General features: G+C 40.7%; 3 protein-coding genes across 3 annotated transcripts; 2 read left to right on the top strand and 1 right to left on the bottom strand.

The window, feature by feature from the left end:
• Positions 1-1,933: 1,933 nt before the first annotated feature.
• On the top strand, positions 1,934-2,251 carry MONOS_17347 (putative Ras family; the record flags this gene model as incomplete). The annotated part of the gene is made up of 1 exon (XM_067870259.1): positions 1,934-2,251. The coding sequence occupies one exon, from the start codon at positions 1,934-1,936 to the stop codon at positions 2,249-2,251; it is 318 nt and encodes a 105-aa protein (XP_067730747.1).
• Positions 2,252-4,959: 2,708 nt separating this feature from the next.
• On the bottom strand, positions 4,960-16,857 carry MONOS_11622 (uncharacterized protein; the record flags this gene model as incomplete). Its single annotated transcript, XM_067864170.1, has 1 exon — positions 4,960-16,857. One exon carries the CDS (start codon positions 16,855-16,857, stop codon positions 4,960-4,962), a length of 11,898 nt encoding a protein of 3,965 aa, XP_067730748.1.
• Positions 16,858-19,660: 2,803 nt separating this feature from the next.
• Positions 19,661-26,697, top strand: MONOS_11623 (putative Coiled-coil and C2 domain-containing protein 2A; the record flags this gene model as incomplete). The annotated part of the gene is made up of 8 exons (XM_067864171.1): positions 19,661-19,711; positions 19,880-20,144; positions 20,195-24,961; positions 25,120-25,226; positions 25,371-25,540; positions 25,672-26,229; positions 26,348-26,453; positions 26,551-26,697. 8 exons carry the CDS (start codon positions 19,661-19,663, stop codon positions 26,695-26,697), a joined length of 6,171 nt encoding a protein of 2,056 aa, XP_067730749.1.
• Between the last annotated feature and the right edge of the window lie 366 nt (positions 26,698-27,063).

Raw genomic sequence — 27,063 nt, forward strand, 5'->3', positions numbered from 1 at the left:
AGCATAAATATCTCTTCCCTTTGTAAATAGAAGCGCGCTTTCGCTGCCGATGACACAAACAAAAATAAGGCACTCAAGCTTCAGCTTTCAATTAACTTGCGATGCTCCAGGGGAAAAATAAAATTAAAAAAAATGTAATTGTGAACCAATGGAACATTTGCTGGCCATTTATTGAACGCTCCAACTTGATCGGAATATCGCTTCTCTGCTTCCATTCGCAGCATCCCTTGTTTCCAGTTTGAAGAATCTGTTATCGCCACAGCTCCATGCCCTCCAATCAACACATGCACCTGCCATTTGGATGCATGTCCGTCAATAAAAGCGCTGGTTTTCCTTTTCCTCATATCCTTTTCCTTCCAGAATCTGTCTTTTAGGTGTAGCAAAGATACAAATACCGAAGCACGCAAAATTATTTGTCGGCAAGCGTATCATACAGTCAGTGTCAATTTCAGTTCTTGTTCGTTCAGCCATTTTCTTTGCTTTTCGCTGGCAAACATCCCTCGCATTTTCGCTTTCCACAAAATGTGACATGGCGCCTGCACGTTTTGGGGGAAAAAAAAAATAAAATAAAAAGGAAAAGTGCCAATAAAAGCAAACTGAGCTGAAGCCTCTTCAGCTGGCCATTTCCCAAACGATTTTTCTGCCAATATAGCTCTTATGGAATTTCTCAACAAAAAGTTCTAAAAAAGAAAAAAAGCTGTTCTTTTCAACAAAAACATCCCTTCCATTCATAAAAATTCCAAACCTCTTTTTTTTCTTGCACCTACGATGCATTCAATATTTTTATGATCGGATCCTCAAACAGAAGCAAAGGCTAGATTCTTTTTCCATTTTTGGAAAATAAAAATAAGACATCGAAAAGAAAAGGCATTTCACGCTCGATATTGGACAATTCTAAAAGATTGCATGTCTTGAGATATGTTTTATTGTTTTATTGCAAGCAATGTCTTTCTGTGCTGGCACCAGGCATTCCCTCGTTTTTTGAGTCATCGAAAAGAATCTCCACAAAAATGAGAGAAATGAAATAAAAGAACATTATCATCTCCAATGAAAATAGCTTTTGCTCAGTGGCTTCTCGCAACGGTCGCTCATCGCAGAACAACCACAGTCCGGCACACAAATTGATAGGAAAACAAAAATCATCTTCCAAATGACACGCTCTCTGCACAAATTGCAGACTTTGCTCAATGCTTAAATTCTATCAAATCCAGCAACATTGCACGTTCATCCGTTTTTGTGCTGCCTAAGAGCAAATACACGCTTTTTGTTCTCAATTTTTGATTTTGAAGATATTATTATTCATTGATCATTTCGCTTCAAAATCTTTCAAACAAAGTGAACATATTTTTTAAAAAGAAGCACATATTCGAATGTATCTATTAATAATTGGACTGATATGATACAAAAGGAAAAACATTCAAACGATTGAGAAATTTGATTTTTTAAAAAATGAAATCATTGAAAAAAATAAACTTTTTCAAGAGATGAATTCATAATTTTCTATATTAAAAATTTATTTTAAAATATAATTTTTAACGGACCAATTGATTTGACGCACTATTAAAATCAATTGGTGAAATTTTTCCAAAAATGATAATAAAAGATCTGAACATAATAAAAATGTTTCTTTTTGATGAGCGAAACAGAAGAGGAATTGAAGATGTGGCTAAACGTAATCGGTAAGTATGGAGTAGGTGTCACTTCACTGATTCAAAAATACGTTGATGGACACCTACACAATTCTAGAACTGGAATAGGTATTGATTTCAAATCAAAAAATGTTTCTGTTGATGATAAAAATGTTCAGGCGTATTTTATTGATGTGCCTTTCAATCATCTGACTTTGATTCCGAGAGTTTATTTTCGAGTGTCAGATGCTTGTGCACTTGTCTTCAGACTGTCATCGCGTGATTCTTTTGATAACTTGAAAGAGATGAAAAAACAGATAGACGACACACTGGCGAACTTATCGAATGATTGTCCACTTGTGCTTATTGGAAACGGAAGCGATCAGAGGGAGCATCGGGCTGTCAACCGATTTGAGGTGGAAGACTGGTGCAAAAAAGAGGGATTTTGTGGGTATTTTGAGACGTCAGCAGAAACAGGAGAGAATGTGGATGAGGCATTCACGGAGCTGATACGGCTGGGCTTGAGCTACCACGAATCCAAAGACATTGAAGCAGAAGAGGATGTTACTGAGGAGCCGTCTGCCAAAAACGAGAAATCATCATTCAAATGTTTTCTGATGTGAAATAGAGGATTTCTAAATTAATATTGTATTTTTTATTTTTTATTTTTTATTTATTTTATTTCTTTTAGTTTCTTTTGGAATATCTTTTGGAATTTAATTTACCTTTCGAGTATTTTCAAGATGATTTTTGTATGAATGTATGTTTGAATGCTTTTCAATGATGAATTTTTCTGTTTCTTTTTTACAAATTCCAAAGGATTTTGTTTTGAAATTGCATTTGAGTTTTGGAAAATAAATTATTTTTTAAATAAGATGAACTGACAATTTTGTTTGTTTTACATGAACATTTGTTTATTTTCTTTTCCAGTATTTCGAATTTTTGAAGGTGTTTGAAAATTTATTTTGAATCAAATCGAACCAATTATTAATTGATACATTCGAATATGTGCTTCTTTTTAAAAAATATGTTCACTTTGTTTGAAAGATTTTGAAGCGAAATGATCAATGAATAATAATATCTTCAAAATCAAAAATTGAGAACAAAAAGCGTGTATTTGCTCTTAGGCAGCACAAAAACGGATGAACGTGCAATGTTGCTGGATTTGATAGAATTTAAGCATTGAGCAAAGTCTGCAATTTGTGCAGAGAGCGTGTCATTTGGAAGATGATTTTTGTTTTCCTATCAATTTGTGTGCCGGACTGTGGTTGTTCTGCGATGAGCGACCGTTGCGAGAAGCCACTGAGCAAAAGCTATTTTCATTGGAGATGATAATGTTCTTTTATTTCATTTCTCTCATTTTTGTGGAGATTCTTTTCGATGACTCAAAAAACGAGGGAATGCCTGGTGCCAGCACAGAAAGACATTGCTTGCAATAAAACAATAAAACATATCTCAAGACATGCAATCTTTTAGAATTGTCCAATATCGAGCGTGAAATGCCTTTTCTTTTCGATGTCTTATTTTTATTTTCCAAAAATGGAAAAAGAATCTAGCCTTTGCTTCTGTTTGAGGATCCGATCATAAAAATATTGAATGCATCGTAGGTGCAAGAAAAAAAAAGAGGTTTGGAATTTTTATGAATGGAAGGGATGTTTTTGTTGAAAAGAACAGCTTTTTTCTTTTTTAGAACTTTTTGTTGAGAAATTCCATAAGAGCTATATTGGCAGAAAAATCGTTTGGGAAATGGCCAGCTGAAGAGGCTTCAGCTCAGTTTGCTTTTATTGGCACTTTTCCTTTTTATTTTATTTTTTTTTTCCCCCAAAACGTGCAGGCGCCATGTCACATTTTGTGGAAAGCGAAAATGCGAGGGATGTTTGCCAGCGAAAAGCAAAGAAAATGGCTGAACGAACAAGAACTGAAATTGACACTGACTGTATGATACGCTTGCCGACAAATAATTTTGCGTGCTTCGGTATTTGTATCTTTGCTACACCTAAAAGACAGATTCTGGAAGGAAAAGGATATGAGGAAAAGGAAAACCAGCGCTTTTATTGACGGACATGCATCCAAATGGCAGGTGCATGTGTTGATTGGAGGGCATGGAGCTGTGGCGATAACAGATTCTTCAAACTGGAAACAAGGGATGCTGCGAATGGAAGCAGAGAAGCGATATTCCGATCAAGTTGGAGCGTTCAATAAATGGCCAGCAAATGTTCCATTGGTTCACAATTACATTTTTTTTAATTTTATTTTTCCCCTGGAGCATCGCAAGTTAATTGAAAGCTGAAGCTTGAGTGCCTTATTTTTGTTTGTGTCATCGGCAGCGAAAGCGCGCTTCTATTTACAAAGGGAAGAGATATTTATGCTTCGGCTGAAAGTGCCAAGCTGGTGATCAACGCCGAAACGCAAAAAGGATGACAAAGTGGAAGGGGATACTCTGCGAATCTGCGCCTTGCAAATGGAGCTGGGAATTTTTCATTGGTTAATGCAGTTATTTTGGGATGGAACGGGAATGCAAGTTGCTGGGTGCAATCGCTGCAAGAATGCACATGATGACTCAGCTTCTTGCCTTTTGTCTCGAATAGTTTGAAAGAATGAGGCAATGAGCTTTAAAGAAAAAAATAAATTCCAGAGTGTTTCTCTCTTCATTTTGATGGAACTTATTTGAAGCCTCTCATTTCTTTGAGTGCCATTTCCTTTCACGTCGTTTGCTGTTGTTTTTATCTCAACAATTTTTATATTGTTATATTTCATGTTTTGAATGAATAAAAAAAAGTCATCTTGGCATGGCTCTAGAAATATGGCCAAGGCTGAGAAAGGTGCATTCTGGGTTTTTGCGCAGGTGCCAACGATGTCACATTTTTGATTTTGATTTTGATTTCTTGGCCAAGCCAAAGCAAGGATGCTGGGATTTATTTTTTGAGGAGCATTCATTTCAGAAAAGAAGGCAATTCACAGAGGAAGATCAAAGGATTTTAGAAATCATTTGCCTCGATGTCTTTCCATTTTGAAGTGGGTTTACAAGCAATAAAAGGGAAGTGGTTGTGAAAAATCACTTTCGAGCGAAGTGCAAAAACAACACAGAAAAACGCAAACATCAGACTCTGGCAGGCAAATGCCAAGCCCTGTCTGGAGGCAACAGAAACAAAAGAAAAGAAAAAGAAAAGAAAAAGAAAAGAAAAGCCTTCAGAGGCCATAGACAGCGCTTATTTCATTCTTTCTTGTAATTATTCACCAAAAGCAAAAAAGAAAAAAGAGAGAGATTAAGAGATGAATACGAGGGCTGGGAACGATGGCGATGCTTGTGACTGGATGAGAGAAGCAAATACTAATAGCTGCAGCAGCTGTTTCTGCTGATGGCAGATTGCTGGTTTGTGAAGAGTGCGTCAGTCATTGTGGGGAGCTTGGCTGACTCGGGGAACTTCTGAAAGAACTCTCTCAAAATGGAGACAAGAGAAGGCCGGTTGGAAGGCTGAAAGGAGAGGCATTCGCTGACGACCAAAGAGAATGAGCTTGCAGCATTTCCGCACATGCTCAAAGCCTCTCCTTTTGCAATCTTGTCTCCAGCAATCACAGCCTCGTACTCCCCGAACGGGATGTGGAGTGTCAGGCACTCCCACAGCATCATCCCGATCGAGAACACCACCGACTTCTTTGTTGCCTTCATGTTCTTGTTGATCAGCAGCTCTGGTGCCTTCCACCTCAGACACTCTTTTTTGAAGCTATCTTCATCCTCAAATGCCGATGAGGGAAGGGAGTCATCATTGTCATCATCATCACTGGCAGATGTCACAACAGTTGATGATGAGATCGATGATGAATCAGAGTCATCTGATAAAAGGTCTGAGTGCATGACAATGCAGATGACCATGTGCTCCGAGAATAATACGATGTGAGGGCTCAGATTGGCAAGCGATTGGAGTGGATTTTCCATCTCATCAAAGGAGTGGAGAGCGAGATTAGCCACCCAGAACAGGATTTGGGCAGCCGAGACTTCCCTTTCTTGAAGAGTACCAATCGGCATTTCCTTTGTCTTATTCCTCCCATGAAGCATCATGAACAGCGAATCTCTCAGATCAACAATCAGCTTCTCATGTGGAGTTGAACACGCCATGGCATCCACCAGATTGGACATGGAAGAGGTGGTTGGGCACAGATCTTCCCTTCGAACAAAAGTGGATTCAGTGTCTGAAGTGTCTGTAGTTGAAGTGGATGAAGTGGATGGTGATGGTGTTCTCTTCCTTATCTCTTCTTCTTCATCTTTCTCCAACATCCATTCAGGAATCTTATCTGAATCCTTTCCCAAGATATATTCAGTTGATCCACTCTCAGCCAGCAAATGCTCTGACGATTCTGAATGCTGAAGGCTTTTCGCATATACTCTTTTCTTCATCCTCTCTTCATTCTTCTTCTCAGTCTCCCTCTCTGCTCTCCTCCACTGCTCTTCTGGCGACATCTCCATCGTCACCATCTCGAATGCCTTCGGATCCTTTCTGATGTTATCATTCACAATCTCTCTCAGATCTTCTGCTTCATTCTTTGCCTTTCTCCATCGAACAGCCAGAACAATTGAAGCAATCAGAACAATCAATAGAACAACAGCCAAAATAACAACCACAATTGGCCATATTGATTTTTCTTTGTTTTTTCCTTCAACAATCCTTTCATCTCCACTTGTCTGAGACTCGCTCTTGTTCTTCAGAATAAAAGAATCAGTTGATGAAAAGGCCTTGCCTTTACCAAACAAAATACAGACAAAAACCTCTTCTTCTCTTGCAGCCGAATTTATAAGAGACATGCTAATCTTTCCTTTCGCTTCATTTTCGGAATTGAAGTTGTCTTCAGAAAGCGGAAAAGTCTCTATTGAGCTGACATCATCTATCTTTGACACAATCTGGAAACTCAGATTGCATGGGATGAGGAGCCTTCCTTTGAAAGTCAGTTCAGCAGCATCTCCATTTTCTTTCACTTCTACAGCGCTCAGTGATGGGATAAAGAATTCAGATAGCCTTTCAGTTGGAATCCCCGTGAGCTCACATCCTTCATTCAAAATCCACAGTGATGTGTTTGGCAGTAGTCCATCTCCTCCCTTCAAGCTGTCGATCTCAAGCTTTCCGTTGTGTTCGCAGAGGATGTTTCTTCTGATTGAAGGGAATCTGGCGATTGATGGATCATTGCCCACAAACTCTCCTTTCACAATTCGAACGCTTACTCCAGAAGCAGATAGACCGCCGTGTGATGCGTTGGAAAACAAGGTATCTGAGATGGAAGCGGTGCTTCTTTCAAGGCTCGCCAGCGAGCTGTTCCAGGAGCAAAGCTCGGATGATTGCGAATTTATGTTGTTTTCTTCTCTGTTTGAAAGATCTGTATTATCAAACAGGCACGAGCTGATGCAAATGTCAGTACATGATGTGAATGACACAAATCCACCTTTCATCGCAGATGAATGACTGTCCACAATGCTGCATTCTTTTAAAGAAACATTTTTGGCATTTGCGAACGAAATCAAAGGTGCCCCATAGTCTTTCTCGAAGCACCCATCGAAAGAGGTGTTGCATATCTCAAACATTCCATCATCGCATATGATGACACTTGCATAATAATCCATGCTCTTGAAAGAGCAAGATGTGACCTTGACATTTCCTGTGCAGCTGCTTATTGCAGACGATGCCAAGTGGAGTCCAGAAAAAGCACACTCACTGAAATAGACATCTCCAGAAAGCACTGTGAATAAAGTGCAAGGAATGGAAAGCTGGGATTGGTCAGTTCTTGGAGATGTGAACGAGCACGATTCCATCCTCAAACTGTCGGAGCTCATAAAGATGAAAGAAGAATGTGAGGCAAGAGCATTTCTTTCAAATACAAAGCTCAGACGAGACAAAATCACATGATTCTGAATTGTGATAAGAGACACGCCTGCCTGGGATATGCCTGCCTGAACTCGAATGGCTGCATCATTTCTTTTGAGAGACGTGAGGGTCATGTTGTCCAAAATGCATTCTTCATCAACGACAGATTCACCATCAACAAGCATCATGCTTGTGATGTCGCTTGACAAGTGGAAGCAGGCATAACCAATCGAAAAGCATGGCATCTTGGCCGATCCGCATTGTCTCTCGTTTTTTCCGTTTTTGCCATCATCAGAAGACACGATGATGAGATCAGACTCATATATTGTGATGAAGTCCATCAAGTTTGTGTCGCTCATGTGATCTGTTGTGTCTGAGCCATAGATGGCGTTGATAGACGAATACACACCCTCTTTCAAGGAAAACCTGAACTGGGTTTCGTTGATCTGTTTTGTGATGTTTTGGCACAGAATGAAGATGTCATTCCCAACGCCTGCTGTGTTTCCCGTGAAGAACATTTTCTGAAACAGAATGTCCAAAGTTCCCTCCACTTTTGTCGACACGTGGATGCCTCCTCCCCTCCCGCTCATTGAGCAGCTGCATCTTGTCATTGTTGTGTCACTTATTCTCAACTCACCCCCATCGTTCAGGAAGAACGACACTGCGCCACCCTTCATGCTCATTTCAGCCTTGCAGTCAACAAACTGTGATCTGCTTATCAAAACGACGAGGCTATTTTGGCCAGTGGAATGAATAGCGCTTCCGCCATTGTCGTTTCTTGTCACTGAAGAAAGGGCCGAATCTGTCACGTTAATCAATCCAATCCCATTTGCCGCATTTGTTGAAGACACACTTTCAAAAGCGCAGCCACGATCAATTGTGCACTGGGAAATCTTCACAGCGTGAAATTCACACACACACGCATCGTGCATCACGAACACACTTTTCCGCACCGATGAAGATTTCATCTCAAGATCATCGACACTGAGCTTTCCTCTCCCCATCAGCACAAACGAACAGTCTGCTTCTCTGTTATCTGCCGCATTGCTTTGAAAGGCACATCTTCTCAACAACAGCTCATCTCCTTCACTGAGGATCACACAATCAGCCGAGTTCTCAAAGTTTTTGCCAATGGACAGCATTATCGCGCATATGGACATCTCATTTCTGTTCAGCGCATATGCACCACTTGTTCCATTCATCTTTTTTGAAAAAACAATTTCGCTTTGACTATCTTCTTCTTTCAGAATTGAGGCAGAAGCCACTGCAAAACCTGAGAGATCATATTCATTATCCACATTTGCAACCCCTTCAATGAAGATTTGTTTGCCATCATCCGTGTGACTGAGGTGATTCACGCCAGTCCAGAATGATTCGCATGGATCATCTTCGCTTCCGCATCGCAGCACATCTGCACCACTGGAGGAAACAAAAATGGTATTATTTGCATATGGAATTAAAAATCTGAATAAATCGGTGTCAGTGAAAATATCATCACTCCCCACAAACACATTTGAATCGTTGATCAACCCAGAGTAGTTGAAAGAGAATGCCTGCGTTGTTATGGAGCTGTTCAAGCTTGCTGAAAGCACGAATATGTTCTTTCCAATCTTTGCAACATTCATCGAAAACACAGTGTTGTTGAATAAAAATTGCTCTGTTGCATAAGCCTCTGTGCAGTCAATGAAGCAAGCCCCTCCATTCCCATTGTTCTGTGAGCATCCACTATTCGTCATGGAAACATCCTCCATGTGCAATCTTTCATGTGCATGAAGATTGATTTTCATAATCCCTCCGGCACAACTGTCTGGAGCTGATATATCGTTGAACGAACAAGAGCGAATACTCATGGGTGAGGCAATGGCAAAAGGAGTCTCCGAAAAATGAAGACTCTGAACTGAACAGTTGCACAACTCCACATCTCCTCCTGTTGTTGAAAGAAGAGAAAACTGCAAAATCATATCGTGTGATGGTGAATACAGCTCAAAAGAGCAGCTTTGCAAAGAAACGTGCGAGACTGATATGGCATCTGAAGATGAAGAAATGAGACTTGCTTGATCTGGAACAAATGTTGTTGGGACAGAAAATATGATATGAAGAAACAAAAAGCCGCCTGAAGCATGAAATATGGGATTGCTGCCCGTTGTTTCGAGCGTTGGTTCAAACCTCAGGCGGCTCATTATCTCTGATGAACAAGACGAAATGTTCATTTTTGAGATATCAAAAGAATCTCTGACAGATGTATTTTTATCGATCAGCATGTTCTTTTCCTCGGAGCTACTGTCAATGTGCCAATATCCATGCCTGAAAGTCTGGCATGGAACAGCCTCGTCACCACAGCCCGCAATGTCCGCGCCTTGGCGTGAAACGACAATTCTGTTTGAACTGAATGGCACCAAAAACAGAACAAGGTCCATTGTTCTCTCAGCAAAGGCTGTGAAGTCTGTTCCCTCGGCAAACACGAGTTTTGTGTTGTTTGAGTCGAACATTTTGAAGTTGAATCGTTCGTTTGTTATTGATTCGTTGAGGCTTTTGCATTCAACAAAAATGTCCCTGCCTTTGTGCGCTTTGTTGCCTCGAAATGTCAAAGATACAAATGAAAATGTGTTTGACGAATCGTTAAAAGCATGCAAGAATATTGCCCCTCCACGACTTCTTTCCTCATCAACCCAGCAGTTTTCAAACGAAACATTTTGAACAGTGAGACTGGACTTGCCTCCGATCTTGCAGTTTATCCCTCCACCTTCACTTATCAAGGTTTTGCATCTATCAAATGTCGAATTGAATATCTCCAGTCGAGATGCATTTGTGGCACATATTGCAACACCATTTGAAGCGCCACAATTTGTGACTGACGATCTGTTGAGAATCAAGGCAGCACCAATGCCACAACAAAACAATTCATCTCCGTCAATGTTAATATTTGCAACAACTGTCTGAGTCACAACCACTGTTCCTCGATCAGCTTTGCATATTCCACAGTTCGATCCAAATTGAATGTTTTCTATTTTGAGATCATCAAACTGGATTGTACTTCCTTCCCCTCGGACAACCCACATATATGAATTTGTGCACTCTATTTCTGTATCTCCAAAAATGCATGAAACAATGCTCACACGGCCAACGCTTCCCACAATCACTTCTGAGTGTTCGCCTGGTGTCGATGGCACAAAAAACAGCAGGTTCTGGAGAGTGAGTGAAGTGGATGCTGGGCCAGACGAGAGCTGAATATGGCCTTGTGTTGCAACATGCATTTCAGATTTATCATCACCTCCGCGGATTGTCAGCTTTTCTTCTTTTCGATCTATTTCTCCCAAGAGCCATGCTGAGTTCTGTATATGTAGGATTGTTTTTGATGTGCCCAATTTTTCATATCCAAAGCCCAACTCCTTGCATGGATTGACTCCCGAGCCGCAACTTCCCATTTCATTCCCCAATGATTCGTCCACATAAATGATATCATCATCTGTTGGAAACAGAAAGCGCAAGAGTGTCATATTGATGCGAGCATCTGTGAAGTCAAACACCCACTTGTTCCTCTCTTCTTCACCTCTTTCAGCAGTTCCTGCCCACAGCAGCGGATCGACAATTGTGCTTGGCTTTGTGCAGTTGAGGAAGATGTCTTTTCCCCAGAGTGCATCATTGCCTTCAAGCACAACATTCTTCATTGAATATGCAACTTCCACACTTTCGAAAGTGATGAGCAATCCTCCTCCATCTCCATCAATTGCTGGAACTTTGCTTCGGCATACGCTGTTGTTGTCGAACAACAATTCTCCACCGCTCAACACTTTCACGTGCAAGCTCCCTCCTTGGGAGCCAGATGACGAGCAAACAATGTCATCAAAGATGCATCCATTGATCTGCATGCTATTTTCATTTCCCACAACACCCACCACAGAGCATCCACCATCAGTCGTTCTTTTCAGTCCGCTCATGTTGCATTCAAGAAGAGTTAGCCCACAAGCCTCTTCCACCAAAATGGTGCAATGGCTGGAATATGTGCTGTTGGCCGATGATAAATTCTGAAAGACTGGATGAGCACCATGCTTTATCTCAACAAGTCCTCCTGCTTCTGTTCTTTTAACATTACTCATTGTCATTGCACTGACTGTGAAATTTGCTTCTTTTCCGGAGAATTCAAAGGCGCTGACTCCACTGAATTCTATCTCCGATAAACCAAACCCGTCAATTTCGATGGTGCAGTCAGTTGCCACAATAAGACTGTATTTGCACTGCAGCCCTGCAACTTTCATCTCCAAATCTACATCCTTGAATGAAAGGGTTGATTTGCTGCACAGAAAAAGACTGTTCAATGAACAAGGAGCGAAAAACGATGGGAGGAGAAATGTTAATATGGAAAATGCAACTGATGTTCTGATTTCGAAAAAACTGCTCACCTTGAGGTTTTCTTCAATTCCTTCGACTTTGACTTTTTCTCCTTTGCTCTCCACATCTATCTCATATGCTTTGTCCGAGAATATTACTGACTTGCTGAAAGAAAATGAGCTTTGCAAGCGAATTGCCGCCTTTTCTTCATTGAACCGATTATTCCCAGCATATGTTATTGTGCTGCACGGATACCAGTCAAACCCGCATAAAGGATAATCCACACCTCCAACACCGTTCACAAATGCTGGAGTGTTCCATTCTGCTTCAAACAAGGCGAGAGGGATTTCTATGGCTTCATCATTGCCATATCCACAAAAGTCATTCCATCTTTCTCTTTCAGTTGGCATATTCAGTGCAAACTGTTGCTTTCCCAGGTTGATTGAAAGAGCATCACCCTTCAAATAAATGTTGTTTCCAACAAATGCACTGCATTCGTTGAAAGACAAGTTTCCAAAGGCAAATCCGTAATTCTGCTTGCAGTCAAAGAACAGCCAACCTCCTTTCCCATCAGTTCTATTTTCTGCCTGACATCCATTTGTATTGCAATCAGTTATTTCCAATTCTCCATCTGCTTCAAGCACCACTCTCATTGCTCCTCCTTTCATGCTCTGATCTGCAAAAATCTCACTGAAATTACACCCGGCTATCGAACATCTACATCCCAGTGATGCGCCAAATAACGCTGAACTGTCTTTATCTTGATGAGTGATGTTGCTGAACGAGCAATTCTTCATTAGGATTTCTGCTGTTTCAGGTGCATTCATTGGTGGAACTATGTCAAATGAAAATAATGGCATTGCCAATCTGCAGTTTGTCACAGTCACAAACGCCAGATGGATTGATGATCCTTTTGTTTTGATTATAACATAATTGTTGGGCACTTCTGATTCATCTTCTATTTCTATTTGGCAGTTTGTAAGCGAGAGTACACCTTGGTCAGTCGATGAAGAAATCACAACTTTGACTTCGTTGGAGATATGAGGATGAACAATTATCTTCAATTGTTCGAGTTGTGTGATGCCTTTGGATGAGATCATTGTTGTTCCACTTTCAATTGCAGATGGCATTGTGAGAGATGCCTGCTGTTCTCTATCTGATTTCATCTTCACATTACTCAAATCGATCTCATGGATCACAAGAGACCCTGTCCTCACAGTTATTACTCTTTTGTCGACAGTTTTGAAGCGAGAAAGAGCTTGATCTATTGAAGCGCATGGGTAGCACTCAAAGCCGCAGGCAATTGTGTCTGCCCCTTCCAACGAGGAAGCAAGTATTTCCGAGCCTATTGCCTGGAAAAGCAATATCAGCGGAATTGCATGTTCTGAATCGTTGCCATCAAACCCTCTCATGGAATCGAGAGATATGTCTGCCATTGTTTTGGCAAATGGAAGGGTGCTGTCGGTGGCGCTTGCCTCCAAACTTGGGGATTTCATGAACAGATCGCTTCCGCATTTGGCAGCATTTGGCGAGCTTTGAGAAAAAGAAGGCTCAGAGACAACAAATTCGACATCTTGATGGTCGAACTCAAGAAATAATCCTCCTCCAAAACCCCCTTTCTTTTCGACAGATGCTTCACAGCCAGCAAATGCGCAGTTTGTGATCTCCAGATGATTGCTCGTTCCAATGCAGCAGCACACGCCTCCTCCGCATGCTTCGTCACTTTTTATTTTGCATTCTTCAAATGTGCATTTCTCAAAGCATTCGTGGCAAGTCAATGCAACTTCTGGCTTGTGCATGCTAATGGCACCTCCCTTGCCCAATGAGCATGTCACCCTCTTGAATGTGCAATTAGACACATTCACATTAGCAGTGCAACCAGAAATCTTCACAACAGATCCGTCTCTGATTTGAGAGTTTTCTATTATCGAGTCGTTCAACATGAAAGATTCACATGCATCTGTGACAAATATGGCATCCAGCGTGGATGTGCCATCAAAAGAGGTCGAGCGCATGATGAGTTGATTTATCGACACCTGTCCTCCTCTTGCAGAAAGAAACGAAATGTTTGTCGATTCCTTTTTGATTGCAACCTCGCACTCTTTGACAATCAGCGAAGAAGACTTGCACACAATCAGTGCCTCTTTGAGGCCAATGCTCTTTGGCAGTGCAAATGCGAAGTTTGTTAGCGCCGACTTTGAGACTGTTTCAATCATCCCTGCTTGTTCACCGCTGAAATTGCAATCGTCCAAGCCAATCGTCACTTTGCCAACTCTTGACATTATTGTCCATTCGAAAGCATCAAGAAGCAATTCAGATCTGAGGGAAAAGGGAGAATGAAGCTCAACAAAACGGTTGCTGTCTTTGAACCAAAGAGAGGCTGCAGACATAATTGATGAGCATGGGACCTCAAAATACCCGCACCTGCTGAAATCTGCACTTTTCTCTCCACCAACATGTGCAAATACAGACATATTATCCCACAGATAGACCACAAGAGGGATGGACAATGTTTCTCCAGCTGTTGATCTCTCATATCCAGCATATCCATCAAGATCATTGCGTCCTGGCCCAAACTCAAGGGTTGTGGTGTTTATCAGTTTGTCCAGCTGCCAGGCATCGACAAATAGATTGTATCCCCGATCGGCTATGCATCCTTCAAACGCCAGCTGCTTCAAAAGAAAGTTGTCTGCATCTTTGTCAAGCTTTATGAGCAATCCTCCTCCACAGCTTGGACTCACCAAAGAACCTATGGCCTGGCAGTTGTTCATCTTGACTGTCGCTCCTTTGTCAGATGCATTTCCTATTGAAAACGATGATCCACGTTCCATGTGTATCTGCATCCCACCCCCGTTTCCTCTGAGGCACACGCAATCTGCAAAAGAAACATTTGACAAGCAAAACTCATTTCCATCCAAAAGTTGTGCTTCAAAAATTGCACCGTTTCCGCTTTGTCGAGTGATTGTGTTGAAAGTCACATCGCTCATTTTCAGATAATTTGGAGAGGAAAACGATATCAGTTGCTTTTCGTTGCTGAATGTTGTGAAGCAAACAGAAGCAAGTTCTGCCAGACCCCCATTAACAATCATCAAAGGAGTTGAAAAAGTCGTTGCTGGGGATGCTTCTCCCTTTATTGTTGAAAATTGTATTGTCACTCGCCCACTCCCACTCATCATCAAGACAGATGATTGTGGATTCGAATTCGAAGAAGTGTGCACCACAGTGAAATATGAAACAGACAAAATGCCAGATGACACTGAAAACAGTGCTTTTCCATCACCAACTGCATTGGAAGTCAGCGTTGATTCTTCGAATTCACAGCCTCTCAAACTCACATTCATTTCATCAACAGGGATCGATCCGTGGATGTATGATCCTTCAGAAATCACTAACGGTTGTGAACTGACTCTTTTGCTAATTCCCTTTTCGATTGTTCTGCAAGGCAAGCCTCCGAACCCACATTCACTTCGAGAATCGTTGCCAAACACAGATGACACGAACACAACTGGGATGGTTGATGGAGGAGGTCCAAGCCAGTCACTGTGATCAACAGTATCAATCATCACTCGTATCGGACAACCACTCAGGGAGTAACTGTGAACGAAAGATTCATTTGTCACTTTTGTATTATAATAAGCTCCACCTGTTGAAATATCACAACCATAAGATGTATTTCCTATTGTGTTTTTTTCAAAGAAGCAAAAATCCAGCTTTGCAATAATGCTTGAAATACTTTCACGTTCCCAAACAAAAGAAACTGCACCATGTACTGTAGACGAATTACATAAAATTATAAGACATTCTGATATTCTTAAGTTCTTAGAGGAAAAACAGATCCCCATTCCTGCTGTGTGATACGTAGCGACACAATTCATAATTGTGTTCATTTTGAATAAATGATCTCCGATGTCACTGCTAAAGAATAGTGCAGAATAAAATTGAGCATCGCATCTATCGAAGAAACAAGATGTTACAACTTCTAATGATGGTGAACGCAAGTTTAATCCTCCTGCTGCGTATCCAGAGGAACAATTTGTATAGTTACATTTATTTGAATAATGTGTTCCTGCACCTTCGTGGTTAACAGCTGCTCCATATACATAATAAGCGTTATTTGATGCATTTATCATTTCGAATAAGCAAAATGAAACATTCAAAGTTGCATTTCCACCGATGTTCAATGCCAAGCCCATCCGATTTGAATCACTTATGTTTGAAAAATGGACTGAGTAGGCTATGACATCTCCTGAAGAATAGCTGTTGATGGAGCCGTTTGTCGGGAAGTGAGTTTCAGAAGAGTGGGAGAATGAAGTGTTCATCATCATCATCAGATTTTGTGCTGGTGTGACAACAACTCCATATTGGGCATTGGGACATGAATAGAATTTTGAGTTCTGAATTAGGCACGAATTCCAAATTGATGGGGTAGCATGTGATGTGAAGCGATGAGGAAGGGAGGGCGAGTGAGAAATGTTTGAAAAGCTGCATCCATCAGCAACAAAAAATGTGACATGGCCAGTTGCCAAAAATGAAGAAACATGAACATTTGTCAATGAATTGAAAGTGCAATCTTTGCATTGCAGCATGAATAACGAGCTTTCTTCACAATTCATTGTTAGAGGGTGTTGAATAACATGTGAGTGTGATGCTATTGAGAAATTAAATAACTCCACTGAGCCTCCCCAAGACGACACTTGTGAAGATATGTGGTCATTATTTGATTGCACTCTGCACCTGTGCAAACACAAGTTGGATGCAAGTTTCAATTTGAAAGTGGAGGGAAATGAATTCTGACAGAAGGATGCGTCATTGATGATGAGCGATGAATTTAACAGTGCAAATTGAGATTTCATGCAACATTCAGACTTTCCATGTGATTCTTGAATATTGATTGAATCTTGAAGAGACAGCAAATCAAAAATATGTGAATTTTGATGACAACAGGAAGGCATTGGACAAGATTTCGAAGATGAGAGGCATTCGACATTGGCAATAAGATTGAAAGAGAAAATAATGTAGCAAGAAACTGAAAACAAAGAAAATGTCATATTTCGTTTTTAGACCTTAAGAACATAATGATGTGATGGTTTGATCAGATTTCATAATTGATCATTTTCAAATATTCAAAAAATTCAAAAGTTTTTTTTTCTCGGATTTTATAAACAATGAAATATTTCTCGATTATTTCTCAATTGGATGAATATATGGCTTGCACATTTTGAAATCAGATTTATTAAAGAGTTTTGATCAAAAAATTGAAATAAAAGGAATTTCTGGAAATAGCTCAAAACACAAATTAATATTACAATGAAAATGAATATATGAAATGAAATGATTAATACATTTGAAAATAATCAGATTTCAATAATGATGAATTTTTTCAGAAAAATCAGAAAATTTCATGTTTTTCGATAAATAATTATATTAGAAGTTCAATTTTTCGTCATTTTCACAAATATTGACTGAATTATATTTTTTCATCATCAATAACTAACATTCTACCAAAAACCTATTTTTTCACAAAAAATTTATTTGAAAAATATATTCATTTTGATTCATTTTGAATAATTAGTTTTCTAAATTTGAATAATTCGTCCGACATTTCTTTTAAGTATATTTTCTTTATTTAAATAGAAAATTGTGTCAAATGACATATTTGTCAATTTTTTGATAATTTATATGGAAGTTTTATTTGATGTTTGATTGTGCTCAACTTTGAAAATTAGAATTAACGTATTTTTTTTCTTTAAAAAAAACAACACATGTTCCAGTGATTTTAATAAACATATGGGTAATTCTTTTTGAAAAGTCACAAATATTTCATTTTCATTCGTATCAAATATTTCATATTTTGCTCAGATTTTTGTTGATATACACCAAACTTCACTAATATGGAATCTATTTCTGGATAATGCTATTTCAAACATTCTTTTGAAGATTATTGAGTGGAAACAGAAATTTGAGCAAAACATGACATTGTTAATTTGTGTGAAAATTAAACATTTGTGACTTTTCAAAAAGAATTACCCATGTTTTTGCAATAAGAAAAAAGAAAGGAATATTTAAGTTTTGTTATTCATATTAGTTAAATGAAATTAATATGTACAATAATTTTTGAGATCATATGATTTTTCAGAATTTTGATTCTTCAAAGGTTTTATTTCTAAGAAAAAGAATTATTCAATAAATTGAAAATCGTACGATTATTTGAACAAATGAAAATGTTTGAGAATCTATTTGGGGGAAAATACGGACTTTCAAGCTTTTTTTGCACGAGGCATTGAAAAATTGTTTCGCTCATAACTTTGTTTCGCTTTCTCAGATTTCAAAATCCATTTGATTTTCATATCCGAAAACACGCATCGTTGAAATCAAAACATAAAGTTTTCCAACATTTCACAAATGTCAAAAAATGGACTCATTTTTATTGTGTTTTTTGATCTCAAAAAGTCAATTAAAAAAACATTATTTTTCAATGAAAATGCCTGAAGTCAAATATATTGTCCCATTTCATTAAAAAAAAACTATCTTCGAAATAGGGAATGACTTTGTTGTGTTCATTTGTAATAATTATTTGGTAAGTTTTTCTGTTTCATTTTCAGTTGAAATAATAATTTTGTCTTTTTTATTAAAAATCAAATTCCAATTCCAAAACATTAATCGAAAGAATATTATTGCATTATCAAATATGAACAACCATATAAGAATCATTAAGTGAGCGAGAACAAGAATTTGATCAAAATAAGAATTTTTTATCATTTGGGTTATTCTTTTTGAAAACTCGCAAATGTTAAATATCTGTATCAAAAAAAATTCAACCTTTTTTAATTTTTATTTATAGTTAAATCTTCTAAATTCTTTTTTATGAGCAAATTCCCCTATCTATTTTGTTTTTATGTTCTGATTAGCAAACCGATGAACCTTGATGGATTTTTCATAAAAAATAAAGACATCAAGAAAAACTGAAAAAGTGATATTTTCGATCAAATAATCAAATATTTATTGAAAATAAAACACATAACATTTAAAGAGATAACATATATTTGCCCTGTGATAATTTGAGATGAGAAATGAATGAAAAAAGGATAAAAATGTTCCAACATTCGAAAATTCGGTTTAAAACGAATGCGATAATATTCGATGTGAGTGTTTCATGTTTCAACTGAAAAGCATGTGTCAATAATGGTGAACACTTTCAATAACTGCAGACAGTGGAGCAATCTCAACAACCATTGGTATGCGTATATAAACAATTAACCAAATAATTCCCTCATTGAATACAAACTTATATGACACACGAAAATAAAACGACTAATTTCATTGAATAAAGAAAGAAACATTTTCTTTTTTCGGAGAAACTCGGAGAATCATATTTCTTGGGTTTTTTCCAAAAAGAAAAAAATATTTTCGAAAAAATTCACTGAGTTGGATAAGAAACAAAAATTATTCATATTTGTTCATTTTCACAGAAGGAATAATTGTGTCAATTGAAGAAATGAAGCTGTCAACGGTTGTTGAAAGTGTCCACCATTGTTAACGCTGACAAAATTATTGTTTTTTTAACTTTATGTTTTTCATATGTTGCTATTTCACTCACTTTCATATTTCATCAGTCTTTCGAATAATTCAACTTTTTTATTGAATTACAATTATTTTCTTTTTTTTTCATCAATAACTTGTTCCAAATACGATTTGTTTCTTCATTCATTTCATAATTAAGTTATTCAAAATTGAGAATGACATATATATTGTTTAAAAAACAACAAAAAATTCAAAAATTCTATGTTGAACACTATTTTTGAAACAAAAAATCTCATCGCATTTTTCTTTCTTGCCCATTATAAAATATTGATGACAGAAGTATTTAAACAGATTGCATTTCCTGAAGCTGTAAAGGCAGTAGTTTGAATATATTCTTATCTATGCGTTAAACTTTTTTGAGTAGGAAAAAGAGCAGCTTTTTACTCCCGAAAAAATCCCTGCCCGTGATATTTTTCATCAATCTGAAGTTTAAATTTTTAATTAAAACTATTCCAACATTGTTTTATTTTTTGACATAAAATTTACAAGCCATATTATCTAAGTGATGATGGACTTTTTACTGGAATGATTTCATACGATCTCTCAGAAACAAATTCGTACAGAAATGAGCATCGCCTTTTGAGATATATGGGTCCTAAAAATCACTACTTTGATTCATCTGGAAGCATAAAGATTGATCCTATCCCACTTATGTTGACACATATTAGAACTCCAGTATTTTCTCAATATGCCAATATGGGAAGGGAAAATAGTTCATTGGAGAACATAGAAACAGAAAGAAAAGAAATTAAAGGTTTAAAATCTCTTATCCTGTTAACGTAATGCATGTATTTCTTTTTTCAGAACTCGATCCAAAAGCGCCTGTTGTTAAAGAGAGTTTTAATCAAAATTCTTCAAGAACATCTGATCAAAGATCTTCATCACTTAAAACAGGAGGAATTAATTCTTCACCTTCATTTACTCTTCTTCTTGATATAGGAGAAGTTTTATTTACCGAACATCAACTGGGAACATACGAACACATTTTAGCGCATCGTCTGATAGAGTTATTTATTGATCACTATAATGATCAGAGAATGGGGATTATAAATTACTACTCCTCAAGAATAAGCTCCTTAAGAAATGAATTTGAGAAATATCTTTTGGAGAATGGTTTGGTCACGGAAGAAGTATCGAGCAAAAAGAAAAAAGCAAAAAACAAGCTGATTGACTTTGGAAGTGTATCTGTTCAGATACGTGAAAGGATGCAGACCGTATTGGCAACGCTGAGGGAGACCCGGCGGCTGAAAAGAGCGCAAGAGAGACGCGAGTGGGAGCGTGTGCAGCAGATCGGTGTGCACTGGGCGCAGATGCAGAAGGCGCGGCTGTTCCAGGGCTTCCCATCGACGTCTATTGCGGTGGAGATGAAGAGCGTGCCTGTTGACGAAGTTGAAGACAACGCGGTGTGGCAGGCAGAGCTGGAGGAGGCTGTGCAGGAGGCCGAGTGGGAGGCTGGGTTGGAAGACGGGCCGGCGGTCGACCGGTTCAGCCTGATGGAGGAGATGCGGCAGGAAAGGGCAGAAGACACGCTGCTCAGACAGATCGGAGAGCCGTTGATTGTTCCAGTCATCTCGTTTGTGTCTTATGACGAGGCACAGCGTGCTCTGCTGGTGCTGATGGAGGCAGAGCGGCAGCAGAAGGAGGCAGCAGGCCTGCTTCCACACGCCGAGGCTGTCGCAGCCGCTGCTGCAGCGCCTGGGCTTGTGCAGAAGAAGCGGAGCAGCTATGTGAAGAGTCTTTCTTCGGCAGGGAAGTTCTGCATTCGGCTGCTGATCAACGGACACGAGGTGTTCAGCTCACCCCGGATGCAGGCACAGCTGGGGCCGGCGGGGCTGGTGCTGCCTGTCGACGAGCACGTCTGCATCGACCTCCTCCGGTGGCCAAAGTCAACACGCATCCAGCTGATCAAACTGGGATCTTCCTCATCAACAACAGCAACATCATCTTCTTCTTCTTCTCCATCTTCAGTGTCTTCATCAGCATCTTCCTCTTCGTCTTCTTCCTCATCTTCCTCTTCTTCTGCCTCAACCCATTTTTCTTCACTGACCTACAAGGACACCGTCATTGCCTCTGCCTTCCTTGTGCTGCCAGGTGCAGAAGGAGCAGGCACAACCACCACGCCCATCCAGGAAGAGCTCTCCTTCTCCTCAAAGTCTGCCTACAAGCCCAGCTGGATCTCCTCCTCCTGTCTCAAACAGCTCGTCCAGCACGGCCAGAACGTGAAGGCGCTGCGGGCGGCGTCTGCAGCGACGATGCCGTCTCTCCCGCTGTTGGACGAGAAGACAGCGCCGATGTTGGATGTGGACTGCACAGCGCCCCGATTCGAGTCTGGCCTCATCCGCTGCATCATCTCGTGGGAGAGAGGGAAGGAGCCGCCGCCGTCGATGGTGCCGGCAAAGAGGGCGGTGGGGAAGAAGGCGATTGGGCTGGTGAGAGAGGAGAGGAAGACACCAGGGACGGTGCTGCTGGAGATGGGGAGAGGAGGAGAAGGAGGGAGCGGACAAGGAGGCAGTTCAGAAAGTGACAGAAGTGGCAGCGGCAAGAGCACGAAGAATGAGCAGAACGAGTCAGCATCCAACGGGAGAGTGACAATCATGTGGGCATCAGAGCAGATGCAACAGCAACATCAGATACAATATCTGCAGAAACAGGCACAAGAGGCCTCTCTGAATGCAGGACAGCAGCCAAGCCCAGTGCAGATGAGCACGTCTGATCGAGTCATTTCGTTCCAGCCGCCGTGGCGGAGTGCACCTTACCCGCCGATTTTGGATGTGTTTCCGCAGCCTTCGGATATTGTGCAGCAAAACACAGACCCTGTTCTGCAGGGGAAGATTATCGTGCCAGCTGTACAGCAGACGGCTGATTTGAACTTTTTGCTTTCATTTGGGTATGGAATGGACTTCAACAGGAAGACAGTAGCATCGCTGAAACGGATGGGGCTGCTGAAGGAAGAAGAAGAGGGCGAAGGAGGAGAAGAAGAAGCAGAAAGGAGGAGAAAAGAGCCTAATGAGAAGGATATGAAGGCTATTTTGGAGCAGAAGAGGAAGAAAGCAGCAGAAAGGAGGAAAAGAGCAGTGGCACACACAACGTATTTTGCTGATGCGCTGGCAGAGCTCATCAAAAAGGAGCAGAAAGAAGGAATTGAAGAGGACAATGTGGAAGAAGAAGACGAAGGACAAGAAGGAGGCGCTCAAAAGAAGAAGAAGAAGAAGAAGAAGCAAAAGAAGAAAGGATTGGGGATGAGAATGGATGCTGATTATGTGAGTGATGAAGAGGACAATCAAGATGGAATGATGAATGAAGAAGCACAAGGCACCGCTGCAGGTGGCTCTGCATCAGCTTCATCATCATCGTCCTCTTCGGCTCCTCCTCCACCACCTCCTCCAAAATCATCATCATCTTCTTCCTCCTCCTCTTCTTCTTTAACATCTTCCTCTTCCTCTCTTTTCATTCAGCCCATCCGGCCAGAGCAGATTCCGCTATCTGCCCAAGGCGCAGCTCTTCTGCGTGAGTACCAAAGGGCACCGATGGTCGATCCAAACGACCCCCGTCTGCATTCTGTGCTGGACACGAACACAATCCCAATTGCGAGCTATGCACCAGAAAGAATGTATCAAGATGCATCACAGCAGAAGTTAGACAGCCCAATCGACAGATCGGACAGAGACAGTAGAGCAGGCAAAAGTGGAGAGGCAAAGGCAGCAGGGGGAGAAATGGCAGATGTGGATGAGATGCAGCCTGTCCCATCCATTCGTCTGTCTGCACCTTGCTTCTCTCTCAAAGATGATGACAAGGATGTCATGTTCCGCCCAACGAGGACACATCTTGAGGCGCCGACTGTTGCACCTCCGCTTCTCTCTCTTGCAGGTGCCAGAGGAGCAAAGACAGACAAAGTGACTGGGAAGGAGATGGAGTCTGGGCTGTCTGCAGCAGCTCGCGAGGCGCTGAAGAAGAAGCAAGAGGCAGCAGCGATTGATTATGCACGGATACACCCGCTCATGCGACGAGAGGCAAAGCTGAAGGAGTTTGCGCAGAATGCGAAGCTGGCGATGGATGCCGAGCGGGCGAACAGAAGGAAAGAAAGGGCAGGTTCTTCGTTCCGGGCGATTGTGAAGGAGTGGGATCTTGCGAGTGTGTTTGACGATGTCTACGAGGCCTTCACGCTGTTTGATGCGCGAAGACGGATCATCCCGAAACACCGTCTGGTTGGAGTGAAGAGGCAGACAGAAGCACAACCAGAGAAGCTGCAGCTGTTTGTGCATGTCATCCAAGGCAGCGCCATCCCCACGCGAAGAGAGTCGATGGTGCCTGACATCGACCCAGCCACTTCCTCTGCCAGTCGATCTGCTCTGTCTGCCATTTCCCCTCCGCAGCTCCGCTCTTTCCAGACACTCGGCACACTCGCCAGGTCGATGGCTGTTGGAAGAGGCACAGACTTCTCCATGCTTGGCCAGTCTGCTTCGGCTTCTTCTTCTTCATCTTCATCGTCTTCTTCTTCATTTATGATGAGAGAGGAGCCCATCATATCTTCGAATGTGATCATCGAGGCATCGTTTATGGGACAATACCGAATCACATCGCCTGTTCCAGGGCCAGATCCAACATGGAACGAGACAATGATCTTTGACTTTGGCAAGTTTGGAGAAGATTTGGAGGAGAAAGGAGAGAGAGAAAGAGAAGAAATGGAAAGAGAAGAAACTGCAGATCTTTCTGCAACCACAGCTTCTCTTTCATCTTCATCCTCTTTTTCATCATCCTCCTCCTCCTCTTCTTCCTCTTCCTCTTCTTCTCCATCATCATCAAACACTCCCAGCTGGATGCGTCCGAAGGCCAAAGGCACACCCTCCAAGCTGTCTGTTGTACTGTCGGGTGCGATGAGAGGAATGGAGCAGTTCCAAAATGAGGCAGAAGACACACAGCTGAAGCAGAAAGCAGCGCCTGTCGAGATCCGCCCGTACACCTCACGGGACGTCTCGCGGATGGACAACTCACTCCGGCTGGATGTGTTTGATGTGATTACAATGTCCACTGAACGCAACCCCCGCTCACCTGAGACTGTTTCTGTGCGGGTGGAGAAGAGGTGGCTGGGCGGTGTTTCATTTCCGATGTCGTCACTCCACTCGCATCAGTGCGACTTCAGAGGCACTTTCCCAATCACTGTGCCTTATTCGTCTGTCGCATACCGCTCCCTCTCAACAGCTGCCATTGCGTCAATGCGAGGGCATTCCTTTGGCTTCACCGCAGACGAGAGGCAGACAGCTGTGGAAGGATCGGCCTTCAACAGGACAGTCGAAGAAGGAACAGCAGTTCCACAGCCATCGCTTTCTGTGTATGTTTCCACTCGCCCTTTGCTTGCGCCGCTGAGCAGGCATCCTGCAGAGGAAGATCCAGAGCAGGTGAATGGAGAGACGAATGAGGAGGAGTGGATTGTGGATAAATTGAAGCAGTGGAAGAGGAAGTATCTGCATGACTGGCACAACTACTACAGAAATGTGGAGTTTATGGGGATGAACATGGAAGGAAATGACTGTCTGATCACAAGATATATCCTTCCACAGAAGCCTCCTCCAGGTTTGATTGCTAAAATTCATTTTGTATTAATTTACCAACTTTAAATGCTAATTCGGTTCAATTGAATCTTATAACATTATTTCCAAAATAAAAATCTTTAAATATTTCAATTTCATATTTTATTGTTTGCATATTCATTTTCACATTTCATTTGTTAGGTCTATCAAAACTGGAAGAAGTGTTTCGATATGTCAGCCTCATTCCATATGTTCCTGATTTGGATGTGCTTGGCGATCGATCGAATGTCTATTTGAGAACAAATGAGGTATTTAGCGTTAGTCCTTTTTGTTATCTATGCTTTCTTTTTTTGTAATATGTTTATCATTCTTGTATTTATTTATGCCAAATTTCTTTTCTCTTTCACTCTTTCTTTCACTTGTCATTTTTCTTTTTCTTAAAAAAAATGCAGTTTTTGAGCATTCTTTCAGGCGATGGAAGTGAACACTCGAATCTTTTGATCAATTATTTCCTGTCTCTGAATGTGACAGCATTTCTTGTGTATGGCTGGGCGTTTCCAGAGGGAAAAACCAGTTGGGTGCTAACAACATCTGACGGTCCGTTGAGACTGTGGAATGCAAGGTGCGATTAACTATATTACTATTATGATTACTTTCAATAATGATATCTATTTCAATCATTGTTATAATTCATTTCTTTTATTATTCATTTGTAATTTTTCTTTTCCCTCATCATTTTTATTCCCCACCCAGCACTGGCAAAGTGTATCTCGTCACAGATCCACTATGCCCCCTTGAGCTTGTTGGGATGGTGGCCAACCAAGACAACATCTGGCTCAACCGCAACAGCTCCGGAAAGCCCTTCGAAATGGAGTGGAACATCGAGCAGCCCAACGGCAAGTGGGAGCCTTTCTTCAAGCCGCCCCGCTTTCCCATGCCTGAGTCCCTGAAGGAGTCGCAGCAGCCGGCGGTGCTTGTCTACCAGCCGACGCCGCCGAACTACAGCAGAGACATCGAGTATGGCATAGAGCAGACGCTGTGGAAGGATTTGGAGGCAGAGGTGAATGCAAGACACAGGAGACTGATCAAGAACAGGCAGTGTGCGTCGCTTCTGAAGCCAATTTTGAGAAGGCTGGAGAAGGACAAGATGAGACACTACTTGGCGTTTCTGGAGGAGCAGCAGAGAGAAGCAGCACATCAGACGCAGCAGGGACAAGGGCAAGGACAATCACAACAGGGCAGCATACATCAGACTGTGCTGTGTGATCTGCAACTGCCACAGGACGGTGATATTCATGATGATGGAACTGAGTTTGTGATTAGCTTTGCATGTTTTTTAGAATTGGAATAATTTTTTTAACAAAATTTATGAATGATGAATCGTTCTAATTATTAAATATTTTTTATTTTCATATTTATTTTTTAACAGGTTTACAGATGCCAAGCATCAAGAGTATCTTTCACAAGTTTTGGAGACTTATTACACACACGGGATGATCATCAATGTTCCTTGGACAGGCTTAGACGAAATTAAGGTTAGAATAAGTTTTTGATTCAATTTTCATAATTTCTCTTGCTTTTGAATGAATTTCACAAAAAATATTGCAATGTTATAATTATATCTTATAATAGAAATTGGCTAAAAAAGCAGAAATATTTTCTGTCAGCTCTCCAAATGTTGAATTTGCACTGAGTGTGTATGTGTGTTCATACCCAAGCTATGTGATATCTGTCTGGATATATTTGATGGCTGTTATTCCAAAGAGAGGCAGATTCTGAGAGAAACATAATTCATTGAATTTTTTCAATTATTAATGAGTATTTGGCATTTGTCATTCGATTTCTTGTGGCTCCGAGTCCATATCATCTGATCCATAAATATGATTCATTGAGGAAAAATTAGAAAATGAAGGGGCGTTTTAATAACATCATTGAAGGATAAATTTGCCACAATTTCGATACTGATGAATTTATTTGCAATTCTTGAAAGAGGCTCCTTTTTCAAAAAATTTATGAAATTATCAACCTCAAGATCGCCTCTTAAAATGCAAAGTAACTTGCGTTGCTTTATCCAATTATTTGCGATTTCTAGAAAGATGCATTATCTTATTTGTTTCATCCGAGAGAGTAAATCGAAGTGTATTT

The sequence above is a fragment of the Monocercomonoides exilis genome (genome assembly GCF_001643675.1).
Source record: "Monocercomonoides exilis strain PA203 chromosome Unknown scaffold13-1861174, whole genome shotgun sequence".
Classification (NCBI taxonomy): Eukaryota; Preaxostyla; order Oxymonadida; family Polymastigidae; genus Monocercomonoides; species Monocercomonoides exilis.